At 39.6% G+C, this 26,649-nt stretch overlaps 1 protein-coding gene across 6 annotated transcripts in view; it reads left to right on the top strand.

Annotated features, from left to right (window-relative positions):
• The window catches only part of TNFSF4 (TNF superfamily member 4), a 307,507-nt gene that overhangs the window by 10,113 nt on the left and 270,745 nt on the right, over positions 1–26,649 (top strand). For 2 of the 6 annotated variants that reach the window (XM_063627390.1, XM_063627388.1), the window contains exons 1-3: positions 23,961–24,474; positions 24,878–24,973; positions 26,345–26,420. The exons of 1 other annotated variant lie outside the window; for it this stretch is intronic. Coding sequence is in view for 1 of the 5 variants with exons in the window: in XM_063627391.1 (XP_063483461.1) it covers positions 24,878–24,973 (96 nt within the window). In the remaining 4 variants the exon portion in view is untranslated. Of the gene's footprint in view, positions 1–4,622; positions 4,754–23,960; positions 24,475–24,877; positions 24,974–26,344; positions 26,421–26,649 lie in introns of those variants that run through there. 3 more of the 6 variants (XM_063627391.1, XM_063627392.1, XM_063627394.1) reach the window with 3 other exon arrangements.

The raw sequence follows: 26,649 nt of genomic DNA, 5'->3' as shown, positions 1-26,649 counted from the left end.
TCCATATGTTCTCATCATTCAGCTCCCACATGTAAGTGAAAACGTGGTATTTGGCTTTCTGTTTCTGCATTAGTTTGCTAAGAATAATGGCCCCCAGCTCCATCCATGTCCCTAAAAAGGACAAGATCTCATTCCTTTTTGTGGCTACACAGTATTCCGTGGTGTATATATACCACATTTTCTTTGTCCAGTCTATCATTGATGGGCATTTAGGTTGGTTCCAGGCCTTTGCTGTTGTGAACAGTGCTGTAGTGAACATATGCATGCATGTATCTTTATAATAGAATGATTTTTATTCCTTTGGGTATATACCCAGTAATGGGATTGCTGGGTCGAATGGTATTTCTGCCTCTAGGTCTTTGAAGAATTGCCACACTGTCTTCCATGATGGTTGAACTAACTCTCCCACCAACAGTGTAAAAGTGTTCCTTTTTCATCACGACTTTGCCAGCCATCTGTTGTTTTTGACTTTTTAATAATAGCCATTCTGACTGATGTTAGATGGTATTTCATTGTGGTATTGATTTGCATTTCTGTAATGAACACTGATGTTGAGCTTTTTCTCATGTTTGTTGTCCACATGTATGTCATCTTTCGAGAAGTGTCTGTTTTGTCTTTTGCCCACTTTTTAATGGGGTTGTTTGTTTTTTTCTTGTAAATTTGTTTAAATTCCATATAGATGCTGGATATTAGACCTTTGTCAGATGATAGATTGCAAATATTTTCTCCCATTCTGTAGGTTGTCTGTTCACTCCGATGATAGTATCTTTTGCTGTGCAGAAGCTCTTTAGTTTAATTAGATCCCATTTGTCAATTTTGGCTTTTGGCGTCTTTGTCGTGAAATCTTTGCCCATGCCTGTGTCCTCAATGATATTGCCTAGGTTTTTTCCTGAAGTGTTTATAGTTTTGGGTTTTACATGTAAGTCTTTAATCTATCTTGAGTTAATTTTTGTATATGGTATAAGGAAGGGGTCCAGTTTCAATTTTCTGCACATAACTAGCCAGTTCTCCAGCACCATTTATTGAACAGGGAATCCTTTTCCCATTGCTTGCTTTCATCAGGTTTGTGAAAGATCAGATGGTTGTAGGTGTGCAGACTTATATCTGGATTCTCTATTCTGTCCCATTGGTCTATGTTTCTGTTCTTGTACCAGTACCATGCTGTTTTGGTTACTGTAGTCCTGTAGTATAGTTTGAATTTTGGGAGCGTGATGCCTCCAGCTTTGTTTTTTTTGCTTACAATTGACTTGTCTATTCATGCTCTTTTGGGGTTCCATATGAATTTTAAAATAGTTTTTTTCTAATTCTGTGAAGAATCTCAATGGTAGTTTAACAGAAATAGCATTGAATCTATAAATTACTTTGGTCAGTATGGCCATTTTCACAATATTGATTCTTCCTATCTATGAGCATGGAATGTTTTTCCATTCTTTTGTGTCTTCTCTGATTTCTTTGAGTGGTGGTTTGTAGTTCTTGAAGAGGTCCTTCACTTCCCTGGTTAGCTGTGTTCCTAGGTATTTTATTCTTTTTGTGGCAATTGTGAATGGGATTTGGCTCTCAGCTTGCCTGTTGTTGGTGTATAGGAATGCTAGTGATTTTTGCACATAGATTTTGTATCTTGAGACTGCTGAAGTTGCTTATCAGCTTAAGAAGCTTTTGGACTGAGACATTGGGGTTTTCTAGATATAGGATCATGTCACCTGCAAATAAAGAGAGTTTGACTTCCTCTCTTCCTATTTGAATATGCTTTCTTTCTCTTGCCAGATTGCCTTAGCCAGAACTTCGTTGTTGACTGGGAGTGGTGAGAGAGGGCAGCCTTGTTTTGTGCCACTTTTCAAAGAGAATGCTTCCAGTTTTTGCCCATTCAGTATGATATTGGCTGTGCATTTGTCATAGATGGCTCTTATTATTTGGAGACATGTTCCTTCAATACTTAGTTTATTGAGAGTTTTTAACATGAGGGATGTTGAATTTTATCAAAGACCTTTTCTGTATCTATTGAGATAATCATGTGATTTTTGTCTTTAGTTCTGTTTATGTGATAACTTACATTCATTGATTTTCGTATGTTGAACCAGCCTTGCATCCCAAAGATGAAGCCAACTTGATCATGGTGGATAAACTTTTTGATGTGCTGCTGGAATCAGTTTGCCTGTATTTTGTTGAGGATTTTTGCATTGATGTTCATCAAAGATATTGGCCTGGAATTTCCCTTTTTTGTTGTATCTCTGCCATGTTTTGATATCAGGATGATGCTAGCCTCATACAATGAGTTAGGGAGGAGTCCCTCCTTTTTGATTTTTTTGAATATTAAATTGTTTCGGTAGGAGTGGTATTAGCTGTTCTTTGTACCTCTGGTAGAACTCACCTGTGAATCTGTCTGGTCCTGGGCTTTTTTTTTGTTGCTGTTGGGGTGATCAGACCCAACACCAGGTCATGGGGGTGACAAAGTCCAGCAGAGTCAAAGGATTGAGAAAAAGACAGTTTGAGAGAGAAAGGTGGAACCAGGGGGCCATTGCTAGTGTATGGAGGCTGCGAAGGCTCCGAGCTCTGGGAGCCTATGCTATTTATTGGTAATCCAACAGAGAAACAGGTGGTGAGAATGTGGAGGTCAAAAGAGCAGGTGCATGATCTACAGCTGTGATGGTTTAGCATTTATAAGGAACATGTTCTGCTACTTGAGATAATGGAGATACAATCGATCTAGGAGCCTAGGAGGGCTAGAAGCAAGGAGCCAGCAAGTCTAGACACATTCCAGAGGACATTATGGCAGCCGTGCGAGCCCTGCCTCAGCTTTCTTCCCAACACTCAGCTTTTTCCCAACAGTTGGTAGGCTATTTATTACTGCTTCATTTCCAAACTCATTATTGTCTATTCAGGGATTCAGTTTCTTCCTGGTTCAGTGTTGGGAGGGTGTATGTGTCCAGGAATTTATCCATTTCTTCTAGATTTTTCTAGTTTATGTGCATAGTGGTGTTTGTAGTATTCTCTGATAGTTGTTTGTATTTCTGTGGGGTCAGTGGTGATATCACCCTTATCACTTCTGATTGTGTTTATTTGAATCTTTTCTCTTTTATTCTTTATTAGTCTAGCTAGCTGTCTATCTATTATATTAATTTTTTTTCAAAAAACCAGCTCCTGGATTCATTGATTCTTTGAAGGGTTTTTCTTGTCTCTGTCTTCTTCAATTCTGCTCTGATTTTGGTTATTTTTTGTCTTCTGCTAGCTTTGGGTTGGTTTGCTCTTTGTTCTCTAGTTTGTTTAGTTGTGATGTTAGGTTGTTAACTTGAGATCTTTTTAGCTTTCTGATGTGGACATTTAGTGCTATAAATTTCCCTCTTAACAGTGCTTTAGCTGCATTCTGGAGATTCTGGACATTGTATTTTTGTTCTCATTAGTTTCAAAGAACTTCTTGATTTCTGCCTTAATTTCATTATTTAACCAAAAGTCATTGGGGAGCAGTTTGTTCATTTTCCATGTAGTTATATGGTTTTGAGTGAATTTCTTAATCTTGTGTTCTAATTTGATTACACCTTGGTCTGAGAGACTCTTTGTTATGTTTTCAGTTCTTTTGCATTTGCCAAGGAGTGTTTTACTTCCAATTATGTGATCAATTTTAGAGTAAGTGCTGTGGCGATGAGAAGAATGTATATTCTGTTGTTTTAGAGTGGGGAGTTCTGTATATAGCTATCAGGCCCACTTGATCCAGAGCTGAGTTGAGGCCTTGAATGTCTTTGATAATTTTCTGTCTAAATGATCTGCCTAATATTGTCAGTGGGGTGATAAAGTCTCCCACCATTATTGTGTGTGAGTCTAAGTCTCTTTGAAGGTCTCTAAGAACTTTCTTTTTCTGGGTGCTCCTGTATTGGGTGTATATATATTTAGGTTAGTTAGCTCTTCTTGTTGAAATGAACCCTTTACTGTTATGTAGTGGCCTTCTTTGTCTCTTTTGATTTTTGTTGATTTAAAGTCTGTTTTGTTATGAACTAGGATTGCACCTGTTTTTTTCTGTTTTCCATTTGCTTGGTAAATTTTCCTCCATCCCTTTATTTCGAGCCTATGTGTGTCTTTGCACATGAGATTGGTCTCTTGAAGATAGCATACTAATGGGTCTTGGCTCTTTATCTAGCTTGTCATTCTGTATCTTTTTTTCGGAGGCATTTAGAACATTTTCATTTAAGATTAGCATTTTTATGTGTGGATTTGATCCTGTCATCATGATGCTGGCTGGTTATTTTGCAGGTTTATGTGGATACTTCATTGTATCATTGGTATGTCAGTGTGTTTTTGTAGTGGTAATTGTTTTTCCTTTCTATATTTAGTGCTTCCTTCAGGAGCTCTTGTAAGGCAGGTCTGGTAGTGATGAATTTCCTCAGCATTTGTTTGTCTGAAAAGGATCTTATTTCTCCTTTGCTTATGAAACTTAGTTTGTCTGCATATGAAATTCTGGGTTGGAAATTCTTTTCTTTAGGAATATTGAATACTGGCCCCCAATCTTTTCTGGCTTGTGGGGTTTCCACTTAGAGGTCCAATGCTAGTCCGATGGGCTTCCCTTTGTAGGTGACCTGGTCTTTCTTTCTGGCTGTCCTTAACATTTTTTTCTTCTTTTTTTTTTTTTTCAGATGGAGTTTCACTGTGTCACCCAGGCTGGAGTGCAGTGGCATGATCTCAGCTCAATGCAACCTCTGTCTCCTGGGTTCAAGCAAATCTCTTGCCTCGGCCTCTTGAGTAGCCTGAGTAGCTGGGACTAAAGGTATGTGCCACCACACCTGGCTAATATTTGTATTTTTAGTAGAGACAGGGTTTCACCATGTTGGCCAGGCTGGTCTTGAACTCCTGACCTCAAGTAATCCACCCACCTTGGCCTCCCAAAGTGCTGGGATTACAGGCGTGAGCCACTGTGCCCACCAACATTTTTTCTTTCATTTTGACTTTGGAGAATCTGCTGATATATATCTTAGGGATGATTTTCTTGAATAGTTATCTTACTGGGGTTCTCTTGTTCCTGAATTTGAATGTTGGCCTATCTTGCTAGGTTGGGGTCATTCTCCTGGATGATATCCTGAAGTATGTTTTCCAACTTGGTTCTATTCTTCCTGTCTCTTTCAGGTACCCCAATCAGTTGTAGGTTTGGTCCTTTTACATGAACCCATATTTCTCAGAGGTTTTATTCATTCATTTTTATTCTTTTTTCTCTATTCTTGTCTACCTGTCCTATTTCAGAGAGATAGTCTGCAAGCTCTGGGATTCTTTGCTCTGCTTGGCCTATTCTGCTATTAATACTTGGGATTACATTGTGAAGTACTTGTAGTATGTTTTTCAGCTCTATGAGGTCGGTTATGGTCCTCTCTATACTGGCTGTTTTGGCTGTCAGCTCCCGCATTGTTTTATCATGATTCTTAGCTTCTTTGCCTTTGGTTAGGGCATATGCCTTTAGCTCAGCAAAATTGGTTTTTGTCCACATTCTGAAGCTTACTTATGTCACCTTGGGCTCAGCCTAGTTCTGAGCCCTTGCTGGAGAGGTGTTGTGATCATTTGGAGGAAAAAGGGCACTCTGGGTTTTTGAATTTTCAGCATTTTTGCGTTGATTCTTTCTCATCTTTGTGGGCTTATCTATCTTTGATCTTTGAGGTTGCTGACTTTTGGATGGTGCTTTCATGGGTTGTTTTATTTTTTCATCTGTTTTTGTTTTAGCAGTCTGTTTACTCTTCCTTAGGGTCCACTCTGCACCCTATTTGCCTCAGTTTTTCCTGTACTGGGAGGTATCAGCAGTGAATGCTGTGAAACAGCAAAGATGGCAGCCTGCCCCTTCCTCTGGAAGCTCCATCCCAGGGCGGTACTGTCCTGTTGCCAGCATGAGCACACAGTATGTAGGGGGTGGCTGGAGACCCCAGTTGGGACATCTCACCTAGTCAGGAGGAAGGGGATCAGGGATCCACTTGAAGCAGTTGGGCTGTTTTTGATAGAGCAGCTGTGCTGTGTTGGGGATCCCATCAGCCTCTTGTTGGTTTGGGCTCTCCGAGGCCCACAGGTTGAACTGGCTGAGGTGCCTAAACAGCCAAGTTGGTAGCCTGCCTTCCCCTCTGGGCACTCTGTCTCAGGGAAAAATTAGAACTCTGTTGGCCACAGAACATGGGCAGGGGTGGCTGGATACCCCAGCTGGCATGATCTACCCGTCAAGGAAAAGTGGATCAGGGTCCCACTTAAAGAAGCCATCTGGCCATGCCTCAATAGAACAGCCATGTTGTGCTGGGGAACTGCTTCTGCCCTTGTTGGCTTGGACTCTCCAAAGCCCACTGGTTCGAATGGCTGAGTCGTTCAAACAGCCAGCATGGTGGCCCTCCCCTCCCCTTTCCTCCCCTCCTCCCCTCCTCTCCTCCTCTCCTTCCTCTCCTCCCCTCCTCCCCTTCCCCTCCTCTGCTTCCCTCCTCCCCTCCCCTCCTCCCCTCCCCTCCTCCTCTCCTTTCCCTCCTCCCCTCCTCCCCTCCTCCCCTTCCCCTCCTCCCCCTCCTCCCCTCCCCTCCCCTCAGGCATGCTATTCCAGAAAGAGATCAGGATCCGTTTGTGGAATACATGAAGAGATGGCTGGATGCCGTGGTTGGGAGGTCCCTCCTAGTGAGGAGGAATGGATTGGGTCCCCACTTACAGAAGCAATCTGGCCACGTTCTGTTAATGCCGCTGTACTGTGCTGGGAATACCCTTCCTTGTTTGAACCATTTGGATTCCTCAAAGCCCATAGACTGGAATGGCTGAGTCAACCAAACAGTAGAGATGGTGGCCACCCCTCCCACTGGGGACTCTGTCCATCACAGGCAGGCTATATTCCAAGCCAGTAGGTCTTATTTTGTGAGGTGTCGTGGAAGTGGGACCCACAGATTGATGCTACTTGGCTCCCTGGATTCAGCCCCCTTCTTAGGGGTATGTACAGACCTCCCACCTTGCCTGAGTTGCAGACACCTCTGTTGGGGATCCTGGGGCCGGAATATGTAAAGTTCCTGGGTCTCTATGCATGCCTGAGCAGCTGCTCTGCCGAGACTCAACACACATCTGTGTGTGGGACCCAAGACCCTGGTGATGTGGGTGCACAAGGTGGTGTGGGTCCACTGATCTCCTGATCTGTGGGTTGCAAAGATCCGTGGGAGAAGCGTGGTTTCCTGGGGTTGCACACTCACTCACTGCTTCCCTTGGCTGGGGGTGGGGGTTCTCTTGGCTTCATGTTGCTCCCAGGTGGGCCATTGCCCCACCCTGCTCTTCTCTCTTCTCCATGGGTCGAGTTGTTTCTGCGATCAGTCCCAATGTGAGTGCCTGGATATTTCAGTTGAAGGTGCTATATTCACTTGCTCCTTTCTTCCTCTCCCTGAGTGCCACAGACAGCTGCTGCTTCTAATTGGCCACCTTGGTCCCCCTCCCCTGGGTTCTTAATAACATAATTAAACCACAACCCATCTTAAAACTTATCCTACTTCTAGACTTCCTGTTGAGTTCAGAAATACCCTCATTTTTAAAGATAATTGGAGTCAGGGTTTCTGTTACTTGCTGTCAAAAGCATTCTTAATTAGACTTGCTAATATTTGACTTTGGGTTTTAAGAATGACCCAAGATGTATTTTATTTTTACTATTGTTGTTTAGTATTTAGTATATTTTAGTATCAGAATTAAATTTCTCAGTGAAGCATATTGGGAAGTTTTTCATAGTTTGTGTTGGCTGAATGTTTAAATAATCCAGGAATTATCTGTTCTTTATGATGTATTAGAACTTACTGATAAAACAAACTGGAACTGGTGCTTTTTTTTGAAGTTAGAGCTTTTGCTGCATTTTCAAGTTTTTCTCTGATTTTTGGGATAATTTCCTCTCTTCATGAGCCAATATTAGTAATCTGCATTTTCCTAAAAATTTGTCTGTTTCATGTAGATTTTCTAATTTACTGGTGGGTATTTGGAATTTTAGAATTTAAAAAATCTCTTAATGCTGAATTATTTTTATTTCCCTGTTGTAGATATTTGCATTTTCTTTCCCTTTTTTTCTTGTTCAGACTTACTAATGGTTTGTGTGTTGTATTCTAAAAACAAAAACAAAATAAAACAATTGCTTTATTTACCAGGTCTATGCAATTTTGTTTTGCCATGCTTTCTAGTTCATTAATTTTGAATTTTCTTTTTATTAGTTTCTCCTATTCTCTGTTGGCTTATTTTTTTTTTTTAATTTTTTAAAACTTTCTTGAACTGGGTGCTTAGATCATTTACTTTCAATCTTCCATATCTATTAAGAAGATCACTGAAAACTCTGAATTTTCCTTTTTCCTTTGAGTTAAGACTTTGGTAGTATCCCATAAGTTTTGAAATGTAGTGTTGTTTCATTGGTAATTTCAAATAGTCTGTGTTCTAGTACTGATTTCCACTTTAATCCAAGAGTTGTTTAGAAAACTGTTTTATAATGTCCATGTAATTAGATTGAGTTTGCTGTCTTTTTCATACTGATTTCTTGTTTGATTACCATGTGATTTGTACCTTTGGATATTTGAGATTTTATTTGTGACTTAGTCCTTGATAAATGTTTATTACTGCTTCATGGCTGTTTAAAAAGAGTGAGTTCTTTCTGTATAAAGGATACAGGAAATATTATCTATGTACATGCCTTTCTCTACTTGTTTGTTGATCTATGTATGATGTCCATCACCCCTTATCTGCTTAAGCTTTAAAGGTCTTTTCTCTTTTTCCTACTCTTTCTCTTTCTACATCATCAATTCCTGATTCTCTACTAGATCATTATATTAGCATACAAACATGCTCTAGTACAACTCTCTCCAGTATAAATATGATGTGAGCCACATATGTAATTTAAAATTTTATGGTAGCCATATTAAAAAAGTAAAAAGAAAGAGGTAAATTTAATCGTCATATATTTCATTTAACGCAATGTATGTGAAATATTATTTCACCCTATAATTGATGTAAAAATTATTGATGAGATGTATATATTTTTCATACTGAGTCTTCGAAATGTGGTGTGTAATTTATACTTAGAGCATATCTAAATTTATACTAGCCACATTTCTTTTATATATATATTTTTTATTATTATATTCTAAGATCTAGGGTACATGTGCACAACGTGTAGGTTTGTTACATAGGTATACATGTGCTGTGTTAGTTTGCTGCACCTGTCAACTCATTATTTACATTAGGTATTTTTCCTAATGCTATCCCTCCACCAGCTCCCACCCCCAGAAGGCCCAGGTGTGTGATGTTCCCCGCCCTGTGTCCATGTGTTCTCATCGTTCAACTCCTACTTATGAGTGAGAACATGCAGTGTTTGGTTTTCTGTCCTTGTGATAGTTTGCTTAGAGTGATGGTTTCCAGCTTCATCCATGTCCCTGCAAAGAACATTAACTCATCCTTCTTTTTTTTTTGGCTCCATAGTATTCCATGGTGTATATGTGCCACATTTTCTTAATCCAGTCTATCATTGATGGGCATTTGGGTTGGTTCCAAGTCTTTGCTATTGTGAATAGTGCCACAATAAACATACGTGTGCATGTGTCTTTATCGTAGAATGATTTATAATCCTTTGGGTATATGCCCAGTGATGGGATTGCTGGGTCAAATGGTATTTCTAGTTCTAGATCCTTGAGGAATCGCCACACTGTCTTCCACAATGGTTGAACTAATTTACACTCCCACCAACAGTGTAAAAGCATTCCTATTTCTCCATACCCTCTCCAGCATCTGTTGTTTCCTGACTTTTTAATGATCGCCATTCTAACTGACATGAGATGGTATCTCATTGTGGTTTTGATTTGCATTTCTCTGATGACCAGTGATGATGAGCATTTTTTCATATGTCTGTTGGCTGCATAAGTGTCTTCTTTTGAGAAGTGTCTGTTCATATCCTTTGCCCACTTTTTGATGGGGTTGTGTTTTTCTTGTAAATTTGTTTAAGTTTGTTGTAGATTCTGAATATTAGCCCTTTGTCAGATGGGTAGATTGCAAAAATTTTCTGTAGGTTGCCTGTTCACTCTGATGGTAGTTTCTTTTGCTGTGCAGAAGCTGTTTAGTTTAATTAGATCCCATTTGTCAATTTTGGCTTTTGTTGCCATTGCTTTTGGTGTTTTAGTCATGAAGTCTTTGTCCATGCCCATGTCCTGAATGGTATTGCCTAGGTTTTCTTCTAGGGTTTTTATGGTGTTAGGTCTCACATTTAAGTCTTTAATCCATCTTGAGTTAATTTTTGTATACGGTGTAAGGAAGGGATCCAGTTTCAGCTTTCTACATATGATATACTGGCCACATTTCAAGTCCTCAGCAGCCACCTGTGACTAGTGGCTGTTATATTAGACAACTTAGTTTTCATATTTTTTCAGGTTTAAAACTTCTAGTTTGACCCAACATTTCCTCCTCCTACCACTTATTTCTCTGTTCATCTTTCTTTCTTTCTCTTCCTTCATACATTGAAATACATCTTGTTAAATCCAGGCTGGGTGTGGTGGCTCATGCCTGTAATGCCAACACTTTGGGAGGCCAAGATAGGTGGATCACTTCAGCCCAGGAGTTTGAGACCAGCACCTGGGTAGCATGGCAAAACCCCATCTCTCCAAAAATAAAAATACAAAAAATTAGCCAGGCGTGGTGGTGTGCACCTGTAGACGCAGCTACCGGGGAGGCTGAGGTGGGAGGATTACTTGAGCCTGGGAGGTTGAGGCTGCAGCGAGCTGAGGTGACATCACTGCACTCCAGCCTGGGCAACGGAGTGAGAACCTGTCTGGGAAAAAAAAAAAAAAAGAAAAGAAAATCAAGTGGAAGCTTTTCTTCAATTTCAATGCATTTGACAGAGTCAATTACTTTTTTGGAAACACTTCTTTCTCGCTTCCGTTACACCAAACTCTCCAATTTGTTTTTTGTTTGTTTGTTTGCCTTTCACTGGCTACTCTCTCTATTTCACCTCTTCTCTTACTGCTGAATGTTGGTGCCTCTCAGCAGGTTCTCTGGCTCTTTTCTCTAGCTGTAGTTTCTCTGGAGATGATATCTAGTCCAGTGCCCTTAAATAACATATATATGCTGTTGATGCTAATTTTTATCTTCAGACAAGCTCAACATTTGTATAGCCATCTATCTGCCAATTTGACACCTTGATCTGAATATGTCATAGACATTTGATATATATTCAAAATTTAATTCTTAATTCTCTTTCTAACCACAACAAACTCATTCCATCCACAAATGAATATACTATTTTCCCTTTCTCTTTAGAAGGATCATCCTGATTCCTCCTTTTGCTCCCCTCCCACAGGAGCCTTAACACTAAGTCCAAGTGATTCTGTCTCCAAAGCATATGTTGTAACTGTTCGCCTTTCCTCATCTTTACTCCTAGCCTCTATATTCAGGTGTGCTTATTATTAATTTATTTCCTCTTAGTTTCAAACTACCTTTCTTTGTCCTACTTCACGATGCTGGAGATGTACACTGCAAACTACATTTTTTTCTCAGATATCTGGCTTTATATTAGGTTCAGCCAATTAGGGGCTAAGGGAGTGCCGAAGGAATTCTCAAGGTTGGAGAAGGAAAAAGAAATTTATCTTCTCCTGTTATTTTTGCCTTCTCCACATGACAGTGAATGGATCAGCACACACCTGGCCCCGGCAGTATTCCTTATGGTGGTGAATTGTTCCCGTGGTTCCAGCAAGTGAATGTCCCCCCGGAGGTTTCTTCTTCACCCCAGCAGTGGGTGACATGTTTCTGCAGCAGCTGAACCATCTCCCTAGAGGCCCAAATGTTAGCCTGCTGGAGTCCTTTCTCTCTTTCTAAGTTTCCTCCTTTTTTACCTTTCCTTTCATCTTAAGAGTGATTGCTGTAGTCTGAGGTTGCCACCTCTATTACACCATACAATTCTTTTATCCTTTTTAGTGGTTACCCACCTTTTTACCAAGTTAACAGTTCTTCATGATTATACTTTCTTTATTTGAATTACTATGTGGTTTCTGTCTCCTGACTGGACACTGGACTCTTAACGGCAGCAGTGATCCCTGCAAGGACTGTAGCATAGGATGGATATTTCCAAGTGTAGTGGAGTGCTTACAGACAGAAGATGAAAAGCTCAGGTCCTTAAGCTCTTGGTTTAGTTCTTGGTCTGAGAACTAGAGAACTTCCATGGCAGCCCTAACAGGATTTTTTATGTCTTGTAGCCACAGGATTGGTATTGTTAAAAATTAAACACAAAATTTAATTTTACAGGTTGCAGAACTACAACATCAGTAATTTTCTTGGGAAATTAATGCCAAGTTTCTCATGTGAAAGTTAGGTCATTGATTGGGAAGGAGACCCCAAAACCTGAAATGGGCAAATATGGTTGGTCTCAAGTGAGAGTGAGAATCTTGAACTCCTGAGTTGCTCTGAGTCTCCCTTGCCAGTGGGAGTATCTTGCCCTTGTGTATCTGCAGAATTTTTTCTCCCCTCAAAAACCCTGTAATTGCCTTGCCTGGAGCAAATACTTCACAAACAAGAGGATGCTCACTCTCCTCGGAGCCTACCTGAAACACGCGTTACTGCCACCAGACCCATAACTAGGGTCAATTGTCATCATATTCCAGTGGCCTGGAAGTGGCAGCCAGTCTGTGAATATAACTCTGGCCCTGAGTCCCAAGTTTGCCCCTTATTCCAAAGAGTCACTGTTTGCTATGCAGAGGAAGTATGGGCCAAGATAACCTCACCAAACACCAGGTTCCAGATTCTCAAGCAGTCCCTTTTCAGCACCATGGTTTCAAAAAGTAAATTTGAGAGGTAATTTTAAGGCTCTTACATAGAAGAATTCTCCCCAAAGAAACATACCTACGGTGATTATTGTTCAATTCTGGACCTCTCAGCATTGTTTCCTTGCTTCGTCAGTTACAAAATAAATATACTTCTAGCTTTCTGGCTGTATGGGTGATACATGACATAGAAATCTTGGGTGGGAGAAATGGGGCGTCTGGCAGGGACAGTCCCTTTCTCTGAGATTTGTTCTCCTGAGCTTTCTGAGTGCTGAGTCATTTTTAGCAAATGGCTGCATTTTAGCTGTTGAAAAAGAGGGATCTCTCTTCCAAGGAGAAGGAATATGGGCTTGTCCTAGTCTTTAGATACTGAGCTCAAGTGTCCCTAAACTAAATTGTTTCATTTTACAGAGGGCTAGAAAATTTAATATTTTATAAGATTTTTGTGTCTGTGTTCTTAAAGGATATTGGGTTGACGTTTTCTTAATTGTAATGCCTTTGGTTTTATTGGGTAATGCCAGTCTCATAAAATGAATTGAGAAGTGTTCCTTCCTCTTCTTTGTCTGGAAGAGATTATGTAAAATTGTTATTTCTTCCATCAATGTTTGGTAAACTTCATCAGTGAAACCATTGGGGCCTAGAGAATTCTTTTTGGAAGGTTTAAACTACAAATTCAATTTAAAAGTTATGCATACATATATATGAAATAAATCATTGCTTTAACATAAACTTTTTTCTTCCTGAATGAATTTGGTAATTTTTTTTAATTTTAAAAATTAGTTCATTTTGTCAAATTTACAAACAGCTTTTCATAGTACTGTTCCCTTGTTATCCTCTTAAGGTCTGTGGGGTTAATAGTGATGTTTCTTCTCTCATTTCTGATGTTTCTAATTTGCATCTTATTTTTCTTGGTCATCCTGGCTAGAGGTTTATCAATTGTGCTGAACTTTTCAAATAATCAACTTTTAGTTTCATTAATTTTCTCTATTGTTTTTCTGTTTCCAATTTATTTGATTTCTGATCTTCTAATAATACTTTCCTTCCTTCTACTTACTTTGGGTTTATTCTGTTCTTTTTCTAGTTTTGTCACTTGCAAGCTTAGATCATTGATTTGAGATGTTGTTCTTTTCCAATATAAGCATTTATAAATTTCTCTAAATCACTGTTTTAAATGCCTTCTGCAAATTTTGATATGTTGCATTTTCTCTTTCATTTATTTTTCTAAATTCTTTTGTGACTTTCCTTTTGGCCCATGGGTAATCCAGAAGTATGTTGGTGTATTCGTCTGTGCTTGCATTGTTATAAAGAAATGCCTGAGGCCAGGCACGGTGGCTCATGTCTGTAATCCTAGCACTTTGAGAGACTGAAGTAGGCAGAGGCTTGAGACTAGCCTCAGCAACATGGCAAAACCCCGTCTCTACAAAAAATTAAAAAATTAGCTGGCTGTGGTGGTGCATGCTTGTAGTCCCAGATACTCTGGAGACTAAGGTGGGAGGATTCTTTGAGCCAGGAAGGTGGAGGTTGCAATGAGCTGAGATTGTGCCACTGCACTCCAGCTTGGATAATAGAGCAAGACTGTCTGTCACACACAAGAAAAAAAAAAAGGAAAGAAGAAAAGAGAAATACCTGAGACAGGGTAATTTGTAAAGAAAAGAGGTTTAATTGACTTATGGTTCTGCAGGCTGTACAGGAAACAGCTCTGGCATCAGCTTCAGAAGAGGCCTCAGGAAGCTTACAATCATGGCAGAAGGTGAAGCCAGGAGCGGGAACACCACATGGTGAGAGCAGGAGCAGGAGTGGGGGGAGGTGCCACACGCTTTTATTTTTTTTTTTATTTATTTTTATTTTTTTATTATACTTTAGGGTTTTAGGGTACATGTGCACAATGTGCAGGTTTGTTACATATGTATCCATGTGCCATGTTGATTTCCTGCACCCATTGACTCGTCATTTAGCATTAGGTGTGTCTCCTAATGCTGTCCCTCCCCCCTCCCCCAACCCCACAACAGTCCCCGGAGTGTGATGTTCCCCTTCCTGTGTCCATGAGTTCTCATTGTTCAATTCCCACCTATGAGTGAGAACATGCGATGTTTGGTTTTTTGTCCTTGCGATAGTTTACTGAGAATGATGTTTTCCAGTTTCATCCATGTCCCTACAAAGGACACGAACTCATCATTTTTTATGGCTGCATAGTATTCCATGGTGTATATGTGCCACATTTTCTTAATCCAGTCTATTGTTGTTGGACATTTGGGTTGGTTCCAACTCTTTGCTATTGTGAATAGTGCCGCAATAAACATACGTGTGCATGTGTCTTTATAGCAGCATGATTTATAGTCCTTTGGGTATATACCCAGTAATGGGATGGCTGGGTCAAATGGTATTTCTAATTCTAGATCCCTGAGGAATCGCCACACTGACTTCCACAATGGTTGAACTAGTTTACAGTCCCACCAACAGTGTAAAAGTGTTCCTATTTCTCCACATCCTCTCCAGCACCTGTTGTTTCCTGATTTTTTAATGATGGCCATTCTAACTGGTGTTAGATGGTATCTCACTGTGGTTTTGATTTGCATTTCTCTGATGGCCAGTGATGATGAGCATTTCTTCATGTGTCTTTTGGCTGCATAAACGTCTTCTTTTGAGAAGTGTCTGTTCATGTCCTTTGCCCACTTTTTGATGGGGTTGTTTGTTTTTTTCTTGTAAATTTGTTTGAGTTCATTGTAGATTCTGGATATTAGCCCTTTGTCAGATGAGTAGGTTGCAAAAATTTTCTCCCATTCTGTAGGTTGCCTGTTCACTCTGATGGTAGTTTCTTTTGCTGTGCAGAAGCTCTTTAGTTTAATTAGATCCCATTTGTCAATTTTGGCTTTTGTTGCCATTGCTTTTGGTGTTTTAGACGTGAAGTCCTTGCCCACGCCTATGTCCTGAATGGTATTGCCTAGGTTTTCTTGTAGGATTTTAATGGTTTTAGGTCTAACATATAAGTCTTTAATCCATCTTGAATTAATTTTTGTATAAGGTGTAAGGAAGGGATCCAGTTTCAGCTTTCTACATATGGCTAGCCAGTTTTCCCAGCACCATTTATTAAATAGGGAATCCTTTCCCCATTTCTTGTTTTTGTCAGGTTTGTCAAAGATCAGATAGTTGTAGATATGCGGCATCATTTCTGAGGGCTCTGTTCTGTTCCATTGATCTATGTCTCTGTTGTGGTACCAGTACCATGCTGTTTTGGTTACTGTAGCCTTGTAGTATAGTTTAAAGTCAGGTAACGTGATGCCTCCAGCTTTGTTCTTTTGGCTTAGGATTGACTTGGCGATGAGGGCTCTTTTTTGGTTCCATATGAACTTTAAAGTAGTTTTTTCCAATTCTGTGAAGAAAGTCATTGGTAGCTTGATGGGGATGGCATTGAATCTATAAATTACCTTGGGCAGTATGGCCATTTTCACGACATTGATTCTTCCAACCCATGAGCATGTGATGTTCTTCCATTTGTTTGTATCCTCTTTTATTTCATTGAGCAGTGGTTTGTAGTTCTCCTTGAAGAGGTCCTTCACATCCCTTGTAAGTTGGATTCCTAGGTATTTTATTCTCTTTGAAGCAATTGTGAATGGGAGTTCACTCATGATTTGGCTCTCTGTTTGTCTGTTATTGGTGTACAAGAATGCTTGTGATTTTTGTACATTAATTTTGTATCCTGAGACTTTGCTGAAGTTCCTTATCAGCTTAAGGAGATTTTGGGCTGAGACAATGGGGTTTTCTAGATATACAATCATGTCATCTGCAAACAGGGACAATTTGACTTCCTGTTTTCCTGATTGAATACCCTTTATTTCCTTCTCCTGCCTGATTGCTCTGGCCAGAACTTCCAGCACTGTGTTGAATAGGAGCGGTGAGAGAGGGCATCCCTGTCTTGTGCCAGTTTTCAGAGGGAATGCTTCCAGTTTTTGCCCATTCAGTATGATATTGGCTGTGGGTTTGTCGTAGATAGCTCTTATTATTTTGAGATACGTCCCATCAATACCTAATTTATTGAGAGTTTTCAGCATGAAGGGTTGTTGAATTTTGTCAAAGGCCTTTTCTGCATCTATTGAGATAATCATGTGGTTTTTGTCTTTGGTTCTGTTTATATGCTGGATTACATTTATTGATTTGCGTTTGTTGAACCAGCCTTGCATCCCAGGGATGAAGCCCACTTGATTATGGTGGATAAACTTTTTGATGTGCTGCTGGATTCGGTTTGCCAGGATTTTATTGAGGATTTTTGCATCAATGTTCATCAAGGATATTGGTCTGAAATTCTCTTTTTTGGTTATGTCTCTGCCAGGCTTTGGTATCAGGACGATGCTGGCTTCGTAAAATGTGTTAGGGAGGATTCCCTCTTTTTCTATCGATTGGAATAGTTTCAGAAGGAATGGTACCAGTTCCTCCTTGTACCTCTGGTAGAATTCAGCTGTGAATCCATCAGGTCCTGGACTCTTTTTGGTTGGTAAGCTATTGATTATTGCCACAATTTCAGAACCTGTTATTGGTCTATTCAGAGATTCAACTTCTTCCTGATTTAGTCTTGGGAGGGTGTATTTGTCGAGGAATTTATCCATTTCTTCTAGATTTTCTAGTTTATTTGCATAGAGGTGTTTGTAGTATTCTCTGATGGTAGATTGTATTTCTGTGGGATCGGTGGTGATATCCCCTTTTTCGTTTTTTATTGCATCTATTTGATTCTTCTCTCTTTTCTTCTTTATTAGTCTTGCTAGTGGTCTATCAATTTTGTTGATCTTTTCAAAAAACCAGCTCCTGGATTCATTAATTTTTTGAAGGGTTTTTTGTGTCTCTATTTCCTTCAGTTCTGCTCTGATTTTAGTTATTTCTAGCCTTCTGCTAGCTTTTGAATGGCCACACGCTTTTAAATGAGCAGATCTCACAAGAACTCACTCACTATTCTGAGGACAGTACCAACAGGATGATGCTAAACGATTCATGAAAAATCCACCCCCATGAGCCAATGACTTCCCACCAGGCCCCACTTTTAACATTGGGGATTACATTTGAATATGAGATTTCGGTGGAGACACACATCCAGACTATATCGGTTGGTTTCCAAATATTTGGAGATTTACTAGATATCTTTCTTTTATTAATTTTTAACTTAGTTGCATTATGGTTCAAGGAGATTGTCAGGCCTCTGAGGCCAAGCCAAGCCATCGAATCCCCTGTGACTTGCACGCATATGCCCAGATGGCCTGAAGTAACTGAAGAATCACAAAAGAAGTGAAAATGCCCTGCCCCGCCTTAACTGATGACATTCCACCACAACAGAAGTGTAAATAGCCGGTCCTTGCCTTAACTGATGATATTCCACCACAAAAAAAGTGTAAATGGCCGGTCCTTGCCTTAAGTGATGACATTACCTTGTGAAAGTCCTTTTCCTGGCTCATCTTGGCTCAAAAATCTCCCCCACTGAGCACCTTGTGACCCCCCACTCCTGCCCGCTAGAGAACAAACCCCCTTTGACTGTAATTTTCCTTTACCTACCCAAATCCTATAAAACGCCCGCTAGAGAACAAACCGCCTTTGACTGTAATTTTCCTTTACCTACCCAAATCCTATAAAACGGCCCCACCCCTATCTCCCTTCGCTGACTCTCTTTTCGGACTCAGCCCGCCTGCACCCAGTTGATTAAAAGCTTTATTGCTCACACAAAGCCTGTTTGGTGGTCTCTTCACACAGACGCGCATGAAAAAGATTCTTTGTGTGACTTCAATTATTCCAAATTTGTTAAAGTTTGTTTTATGGTCCAGAATATGGTTTAGCATGGTGAATATTCCATGTGTGTTTGAAAACAAAACTTTTCTGCTTTTGTTGGATAGAGTATTTTATAAAGGTAAATTATGTCAGCTGGACATAATGTTGTTTGGGTCTCATCTGTTGGTACTGATTTTCTGTCTACTTCTATCAATTACTGTGAGAGGAATGTCAAAGTCTCTAACTATGGTTGTGGATTTATCTAGTTCTCATTTCTGCTTCTGTTTTAAGTTTTTGGAACTTCTCTTAATAGGTGTGTGCATTTAAGATTGTTATATTTTCTTGATTAATTGAACCTTATCCCATTATGCAATATCTCTGTTTATCTTTAGTAGTATTTCTTGCTTTGAAATCTACTTTGATATTAACATAGCCACTACATTTTTTCTTTTGATTAGTGTTTGTATGATATCTCTTCTTTCATCTTATTCTATTCCCATGTATGTCTTTATTTTTAAAGTAGGTTTCTTGTACATAGTTAGGTCTTATTTATTTTTAATCAAATTTGACAAACTCGATGCTTTAATTGGTGTGCTTAGATAATTTATATTTAATGTAATTATTGATATGTTTGAGTTGATTTTATTATTGATTTTCCAGTTGTCTCCTCTGTCGTTATTTCCTCTGTTTTCCCTTTCTGTTGATGTCTCACTATGTTTGCTGACTGTTTTTTTCTTTTTCTCTGTATTTTGCTATTGAACCCATCAATTGATTTCTTAACTTCACACAGTGTATTTTTTTCACTTCTAAAATTTCCATTTCATTCTTTAAAAAAAACTTTAAAAAGACTTTATTTTTAGAGCAGTTGTATGTTCACAGACAAATTGAGTGAAAAGTACAGAGAGTTCCCATATGCCCCCTACCCCTACACATGCACAACCTCCCACACTGTCAACATCTGGTACCAGAGTGGTACCTTTGTTACGGGTGATGAACCTGCACTGAAACATCACTATCACCTGAAGTCCATAATTTACATAAGGGGTTTATTCTTGGTGTTGCAGATTCTGTGGGTTCGAACAAATCTATAATGACATATAGCCACCATTATAGTATCATACAGAATAGTTTCAGTGCTGTAAAAATTGTCTATGTTCTGCATATTCATCTCTCCCTCCCTGCTAAACTCTGGCAATCACTGACCTTTTTACTGTTTCTATACTTTTGCCTTTTCCAGAATATCACATAGTAGGAATCATACAGTATATAACCCTTTCAGATTGGCTTCTTTCACTTAATAACATGTATTTAAGTTTCTTGTATTTTCATGCCTTGATAGCTCATTTCCTTTTAGAACTGAATAATGTTCCATTGTATGGATATACCACAGTGTATTAGTCAGGGTTCCCTGGAGGTACAGAACTAATAGGATAGATGTATATTTGAAGGGGAGTTTATTAAGGAGTATTGACTCACATGATCACAAGGCAAAGTCCCACAATAAGCTATCTACAAGCTGAGGAGCAAGGAAGCCAGTCCAATTCCCAAAACCTCAAAAGTAGGGAAGCCAACAGTGCAGCCTTCAGTCTGCGGCCAAAGGCCTGAGAGCCCTTGGCAAAACACTGGTGTAAGTCTAAGAGTCCAAAAGCTGAAGAACTTGGAATTTGATGTTTGAGGGCAGGAAGCATCCAGCAGGGGAGAAAGATGAAGGCCAGAAGACTGAGCAAGTCTACTCTTCCATCTTCTCCTGCCTGCTTTATAGCTGCACTGGCAGCTGATTAGATGGTGCCCACCCAGGTTGAGGGGGGGTCTCCCTTTCCCTGTCCACTGACTCAAATGTTAATCTTCTTTGGCAACACCCTCACAGACACACCCAGGGACAATACTTTGCATCCTTCAATTCAATCAAGTTGACACTCAGTATTAACCATTACACACAGTTTATTCATTCACTTACTGAAGGACAATCTTGGCTGCTTCAAGGTTTGGCAGTTATGAATAAAGTTACTATGTACATTCATGTGTAGGTTTTTGTGTGGACATATGTTTTTAACTCATTTGAATAAATGCCAAGGGATGTGATTGCTGGATTGTATGTTAAAAATATGCTTAGTTTTGTAAGATTTTTTTTTTTTTTATAGTTTCTGTTATTCTGCCAATAATTTGTTTTTTTCCCTTTGTTCAAGAGTGTTTGTCTTTACTTCGTGGAGCATAGTTACAATAGTTGCTTTAAAATCTGTGCCTGATTATTCTACCATCTTGGTCTTCTCAGTGGTGGCATTTATTGACTGTACTTTTCATGCAAATTAGTAAACTTTTATTGGTTCTTTGTATGCTGAGTGATTTTAGATTGTATCCTGGACATTCTGAATATTTAATTTGGATGTTTTTCATTAAAATCCTCAAGAGATTTGGAAGACTGATTATTTGATTAGGTAATCATACTGGTTTTGTTCAGACTGTCTGTATTTTGTGAGTGACACTTCCAATGTTATCTCAGTTTTTGGAACCTCTACTTGGCAGCTTTGAGTATATTCCATGCATGCATAGCTCAGGGTTAAGCCTGGGCCTATGCTAGGTCATACACAGAGTTAGGAGATCCATTTTTCTAATTTCTTATCTCCAGGATTCCCCATAGTCACCTACCTATATAAGTTTTCTATTCCGCATCCTCTGGCCCAATAGATAGGGATTCTTTTGGAGTTTTGGCTGCCTGTGCTGCTACCAGGTCCTGTGACCAGGACCATTTTGGGTGCTATGTGGAGATGGAAAAAAGAGAGAGAAAATTTACCTACTGACTTACTCCAGTACTCTCTGGACCACAGGATCTGTTTGTTTAACTAGAAAAACAGAATTTCTGTTGGGATTTTAGCTGACCATGCTACTTGCCACCCTGGCTGTGCTAGGCAAGCTGTGAAAATTAGGGGAGGGAATGAGAACGCAAGGATTCCTTTCTACGTTCTTCAGCTTAAAGGATCCCTTTCTGTGTTCTTCAGCTTAAAGGATCCCAGCCTTCTTTCTAGACAGAAGGGATTTATCTGAAAGTATTAGCTGTCTACAGCACCCCCATCGAAGCTCATTTGTGTGATTGCTTTCGGCCAAAGCCTGTGAAAAGAAAGAGGAAATAAAATGAGAAACTTAACCCTGTGCAAATTGCTGTTTCAGTTTTTGACTTCATAATCTGACTGCATTTCTTTACCTTTCAGAGTCCTTAGGTAGTTGTTTTTTGTATTTTGTCCAGAGTGTTTAGCTGTAATCAGCAGAAGAGGTGGGCTTTATTGAATTCACTCTTGACTGTACTCTCTTTTATACTCTTTTTTCATTTCTGTCTCTACTACCTCTCTCAAGATACAATGACTGACACTAATCCTATCCTTTTATTCTTTGAAGTAGAAACCATGACTATCATTTTAAAGACCACATCTGTCACTTCAGGTATTTTTACTTGTGGCTTTCATTTGCTGGCTGAGCGGGTAAAGCCTGTTTAGGAGGAATACAATTCAAGAACCTCACTTTGAAGCTAACCATAGCAAACCTAGTTTACCTCTAGAACGCAGGTGGCAGTGTGCAACCACTCCTGTCATCTGTCTTTTGTATGCTCTTCATTAGCAATCTTCGTCTTCCTTCCCAGTTCATTTATTTAGCCTCTGATTCATTCTTCTCTTCTCCCACCCCATTCTCTTCTACCAGCCAGCCTACCAATACTTATTCTCTCTGAAAGGATCTTATCCTTTACCGGAAGTTCAGTTATTACCTCTAAGAACCAGTCCCTTCCCTTTTAAATTTTCTTTTCCCTGAAAGAGCCACAGTTTTATGTATTAGAAAAATGAAGGTATATGTTTTCCTTTAAAGGGATTATAATCATTACAGAAAATTTGAAAGTTTTCAAAAAATTAAAAAAAAAACCAGAATTTCCCCAAACCTGACTATCCAAAGAGAAGCACTTAATGTTATGTGTGTGATCTTGAGTGAAAATGTAAAATTTACGTTGGAACATTTTATAAATTATCCAAACTTTTTGTACGAGAAAAACAGAAAATGTAAATAATAAGAAAAAAAACCACTCATAATCCTACCATATAGAAGTAAATACTGGTTTTAGTTCAGAGTATGTGTGCAGATACGTGTGTGTGTGTGTGTGTGTGTTTGTGTGTGTTTGCAGGCTGCTTGGTTGGTTAGGGTGGGGAATAGTTGAGCCTGATCTGGGATCACAGCCTTGCTGTGTTGGAGAAAGGGGTTGGGTGGAGTGGGTGTTGATATGCAAAGGTTGATTTAAATAAATGGTTTCGATTGTGGTATTTGGACAAGGCTTGAGGTGGAATCTCCTGGTGAACAAAATTGGGGAATGGAAAGAATTTGGTAGTGTTGTGTTTTGTGTCTTCCTGTCCCTTTTCTTCTGATTTCCCAACGAGCTCACCTTGTTCTGTAGACTAAATCTTAGGCCTCTATGGCAACAAAGACTATAGGCTAATGGCTTAGATGACAAAGAAAACAAGCGTTGGAAAGGGGCTTTCTCTATATTTCAGTCAGAACATAGCAGGACTGCAGCACAGTTCACTGAAGTGAACTCCATTGCATCAGTTTTGTAGTGTCAGGGAGCTCTAGAAAACAATGGCTTTTGTTGGGAACTAGCATTCTACCAGTAACTATGATATTGATGGAGCAAGGGTGAAGAGAGGACCAAAGTAGAGCAACATGAAGGAAAAATAATGAGCAAGTTATTAGAAATAACCCATGAAGACTCCAAAAAAGAATTAGGGGTGACTTTACTGGGGAGAGAGGTCCTGGAGTCAAGAGCCTGAGGGGTGTGTGTGTATAAACATGTGTCTATTTGTATCTACATCAATCTCTATCTACATCTATCTTTCTTCAAAAATAGGACATTTTTACGTCTACTATTGTATAGTATTTCTTCCCTTAATAATATATCTTGAAAATCTTGTCATATCAAATATAGAAATATTTTATCATTTTAAATGGCTGCATTATATTCCATTGACTGCATGAGGATTCCATTGTAATCATTGTATGCATGTATGTGAGTGTCAAAATTTATTTAACCATTCTCTAGGTTGTTTTTAAGCTATTATCAATTTCTCATTAGCAGTTCATTTTTTTATTAAAATAATAATGTGTTTTTCTTCTTTAAAAAACAACATTGTTCTGGCTTCTCGTACTTTCAGCCATAGAATCCTTAGATGGCATTTAAAAGTTTCTGACTTATTCTTGCTCATCTTTTCTGTATAACCACATTTAATCTGTTTTCAATTTGATATACACGGCCAGCGGTACTGCCCCAAAGGGAAGAGGCAAAATGGACCCTAATAGTGCCCACATGTTGCTCACCTTCTTTCCTGCCCATCTCAAGGCTCACTGTCTGGCAAGGATCTGTTAGACTTACATATTCTGAGATATAAATGTTATAAAACTGAGTGGCCTGGTACGGTGGCTAACTAACGTCTGTAATCCCAGCACTTTGGGAGTGTGAGCCAGGTGAATCACCTGAGATCAGGAGTTTGAGATCAGCCGGGCCAACATGGTGAAACTCCATTTCTACTAAAAATACAAAAATTAGGCTGGGCACGGTGGCTCACACCTGTAATCCCAGAACTTTGGGAGGCCGAGGCGAGCAGATCACGAGGTCAGGAGTTCGAGACCAGCCTGACCAACATGGTGAAACCCCGTCTCTACTAAAAATACAAAAATTAGCCAGGCATGGTGGCGGGTGCCTGTAATCCCAGCTACTCAGGAGGCTGAGGCAGGAGAATTGCTTGAACCCAGGGAGGTGAAGGTTGCAGTGAGATTGCGTCACTGCACTCCAGCCTGGGTGACAAAGCGAGACTCTGTCTCAAAAAAAAAAAACAAAAAACAAAAAACCGAAAACCAAAAAACAAACAAACAAAAAAACTGAGTGGATTAGATTTCTCCGGGACATTTTCATTTTAAAGGCAACGAAGTTTTAGAAGCAAATGATTGGAATTCTTAGGTATGTGGGAGAAGTGTTGCATTTGGTTTTGTTTTGAAGGGGTTTAGGGGAGGAGCTGGGGAGCAGGATCACTTGGATACTCTTGAACTGAATCAGGACATCACCAGTTTTTCCTGAATGAAGGTCTGATCCTGGCGGTCCTGGTCTGTGTGGTGGGAATACTATGCTATAGAACGTGGACTTACCGTGCATTTACTCCCAACTCAGCATTCAGTTATTTCACAGGGGGAGCTTGAAGTTGGTCAGGGTAAGAGCATTTACATCATAGAAAGCAGAAAATACTACAACTCAGGTTTTTTATCACTCTCCTCCCAACCCAGACCCAGTTGTTAAACATTACCAGCACAACATTGGCTTCTTATTCCTCAGTTTACCAAGCTGTTACTCAAAATTCACTCTCCAGCTCTGCTTTGGAGCAGTTGGGAACTTCAGCGTTTTGATCCACCTTTTTGGAGCCGCCTCATGTGAAAGACAGATGAGACCTACGTCAGCAAACCTGGTAAGACCTCACCAGTCCTGTCCTGAGGATCGGGTGTTAGTTTTTGCCTTGCCCTTCACCCTAGAGAGTTAAGCATTCGTTCTTTGGGTGGAGGTAAAATGTGACTACTCTGTCTACACCAGGGGGAACATCAGGAACACAAGTATGCAGACACACATTCTTGTTCACCTATACACAAATAAATTTCCTTTTAGAGTGAAAACCAGAAACTGTTTAAAGCGCCCACTTTAAAAATGAAAACTAAGACTTCTGAAAACAAATAATAACAACTGATCTTTGGACTTAATTTTTTTTTGAGACAGAGTCTCGCTCTGTCGCTCAGGCTGTAGTGCAGTGGCTCAATCTTGGCTCACTGCAACCTCCACCTCCTGGGTTCAAGCGATTCTCATGCTTCAGCCTCCCTAGTAGCTGGGACTACAGGCGCACACCATCATGCCTGGCTAATTTTAGAGATGGAATTTCACCATGTTGGCCAGGCTAGTCTCAAACTCTTGAGCTCAGGCAGTCTGCCCACCTCGGCCTCCTAAAGTGCTGGGATTATAGGGCTTCAGCAGTGGTAAGGGAGGGGAGCTGTAAGAAGGGGAAGAAGTGAGATTGAGGTAGGAAATAGGAAAAGCAAAGAGAAAGGAGGGGAAAAAGGGTGAAAAAGAAGAAAAGGGTGAGAAGTGAAAAAAGCAAGTAGGGAGGAAAAGTTTGGAGAAGGGTGGATAGGAGAAAAAAGTGGACTGTGGAATGGAAGATGAGGAGCCTGCCGGGCTTTGGGGTGAGTGTGGTGGTTAGAGTTCAACTGTTTTGGTTTCCTTGGGCGCAGGCCCTGAGAGGAGGTTACCCCTGCTCTGACTGCACTTAGAGGTTTAGTAACAATCATATTCTAAGCTTTTATTTTTATTTCCATCTTTATTGTCTGTGTTTGACAATCAGAATATTTTCTACTGGGATTTTAAACATCTTCACCTTGTGACAAAATTACTTAGAACTAAAGATTTAGAAATTTAATAATTAATATTAGATTGTATTAATATGTATAGCCTGTATTTTGCTTTGATGGATTTTAAACCTTACTGATTGCATTAATTATTTTTAGGAAAGATTGAGAATGTCTCATTTCATAATGTCTAGATATTGCATCTTATTAAAAAATGAACCTATTTTTAGTCTACGTAGGAGCTGGTATGAGGAGCACACAATGCAAGCAGATAAAATGAGAAAAGATGATTCAGCAAGAGGCTTCACTGATTTACTGTTTATTTAACTGCTTTGACCAAAGTGCTTGGTTCTTATATGAATAAAAAAGGGGATGAGTTATCCACCAGAATGAAAGTTATATTCTGGTTTGAAGTTTCTGCTGTCAGATAATATCGTTTTCTATAGTGTGGAAGAACAGCATCATCTTCAAGCAAGGTGGAATTAAGCATGGACAGAACTGTGTTTCTCACCCAGGAGGAGGGTAGGTTTTTTTTTTTCTTTTTCTTTTTTTTTTTTTTACTTCTTAAAACTTATTTTAATATCCTTCTTCCGTCCCCCACCCCGTTGGGAAAAGGCTAAAACAATCTGGATGGGTTTAATTAGAAATTAATACATACTGTCATTGTGTAAAGTAAATCAACATTGTGGTTCTTGGAAAAAGTGAAACCCATATTAACAAAATATGTCATGGAAGAACCCCACTTAGTGAT

This window comes from Symphalangus syndactylus, chromosome 12 (assembly GCF_028878055.3).
Source record: "Symphalangus syndactylus isolate Jambi chromosome 12, NHGRI_mSymSyn1-v2.1_pri, whole genome shotgun sequence".
Lineage (NCBI taxonomy): Eukaryota > Metazoa > Chordata > Mammalia > Primates > Hylobatidae > Symphalangus > Symphalangus syndactylus.
The sequence above is the reverse complement of the archived record's forward strand: the minus strand, read 5'-3'. Positions and strand labels throughout refer to the sequence as shown.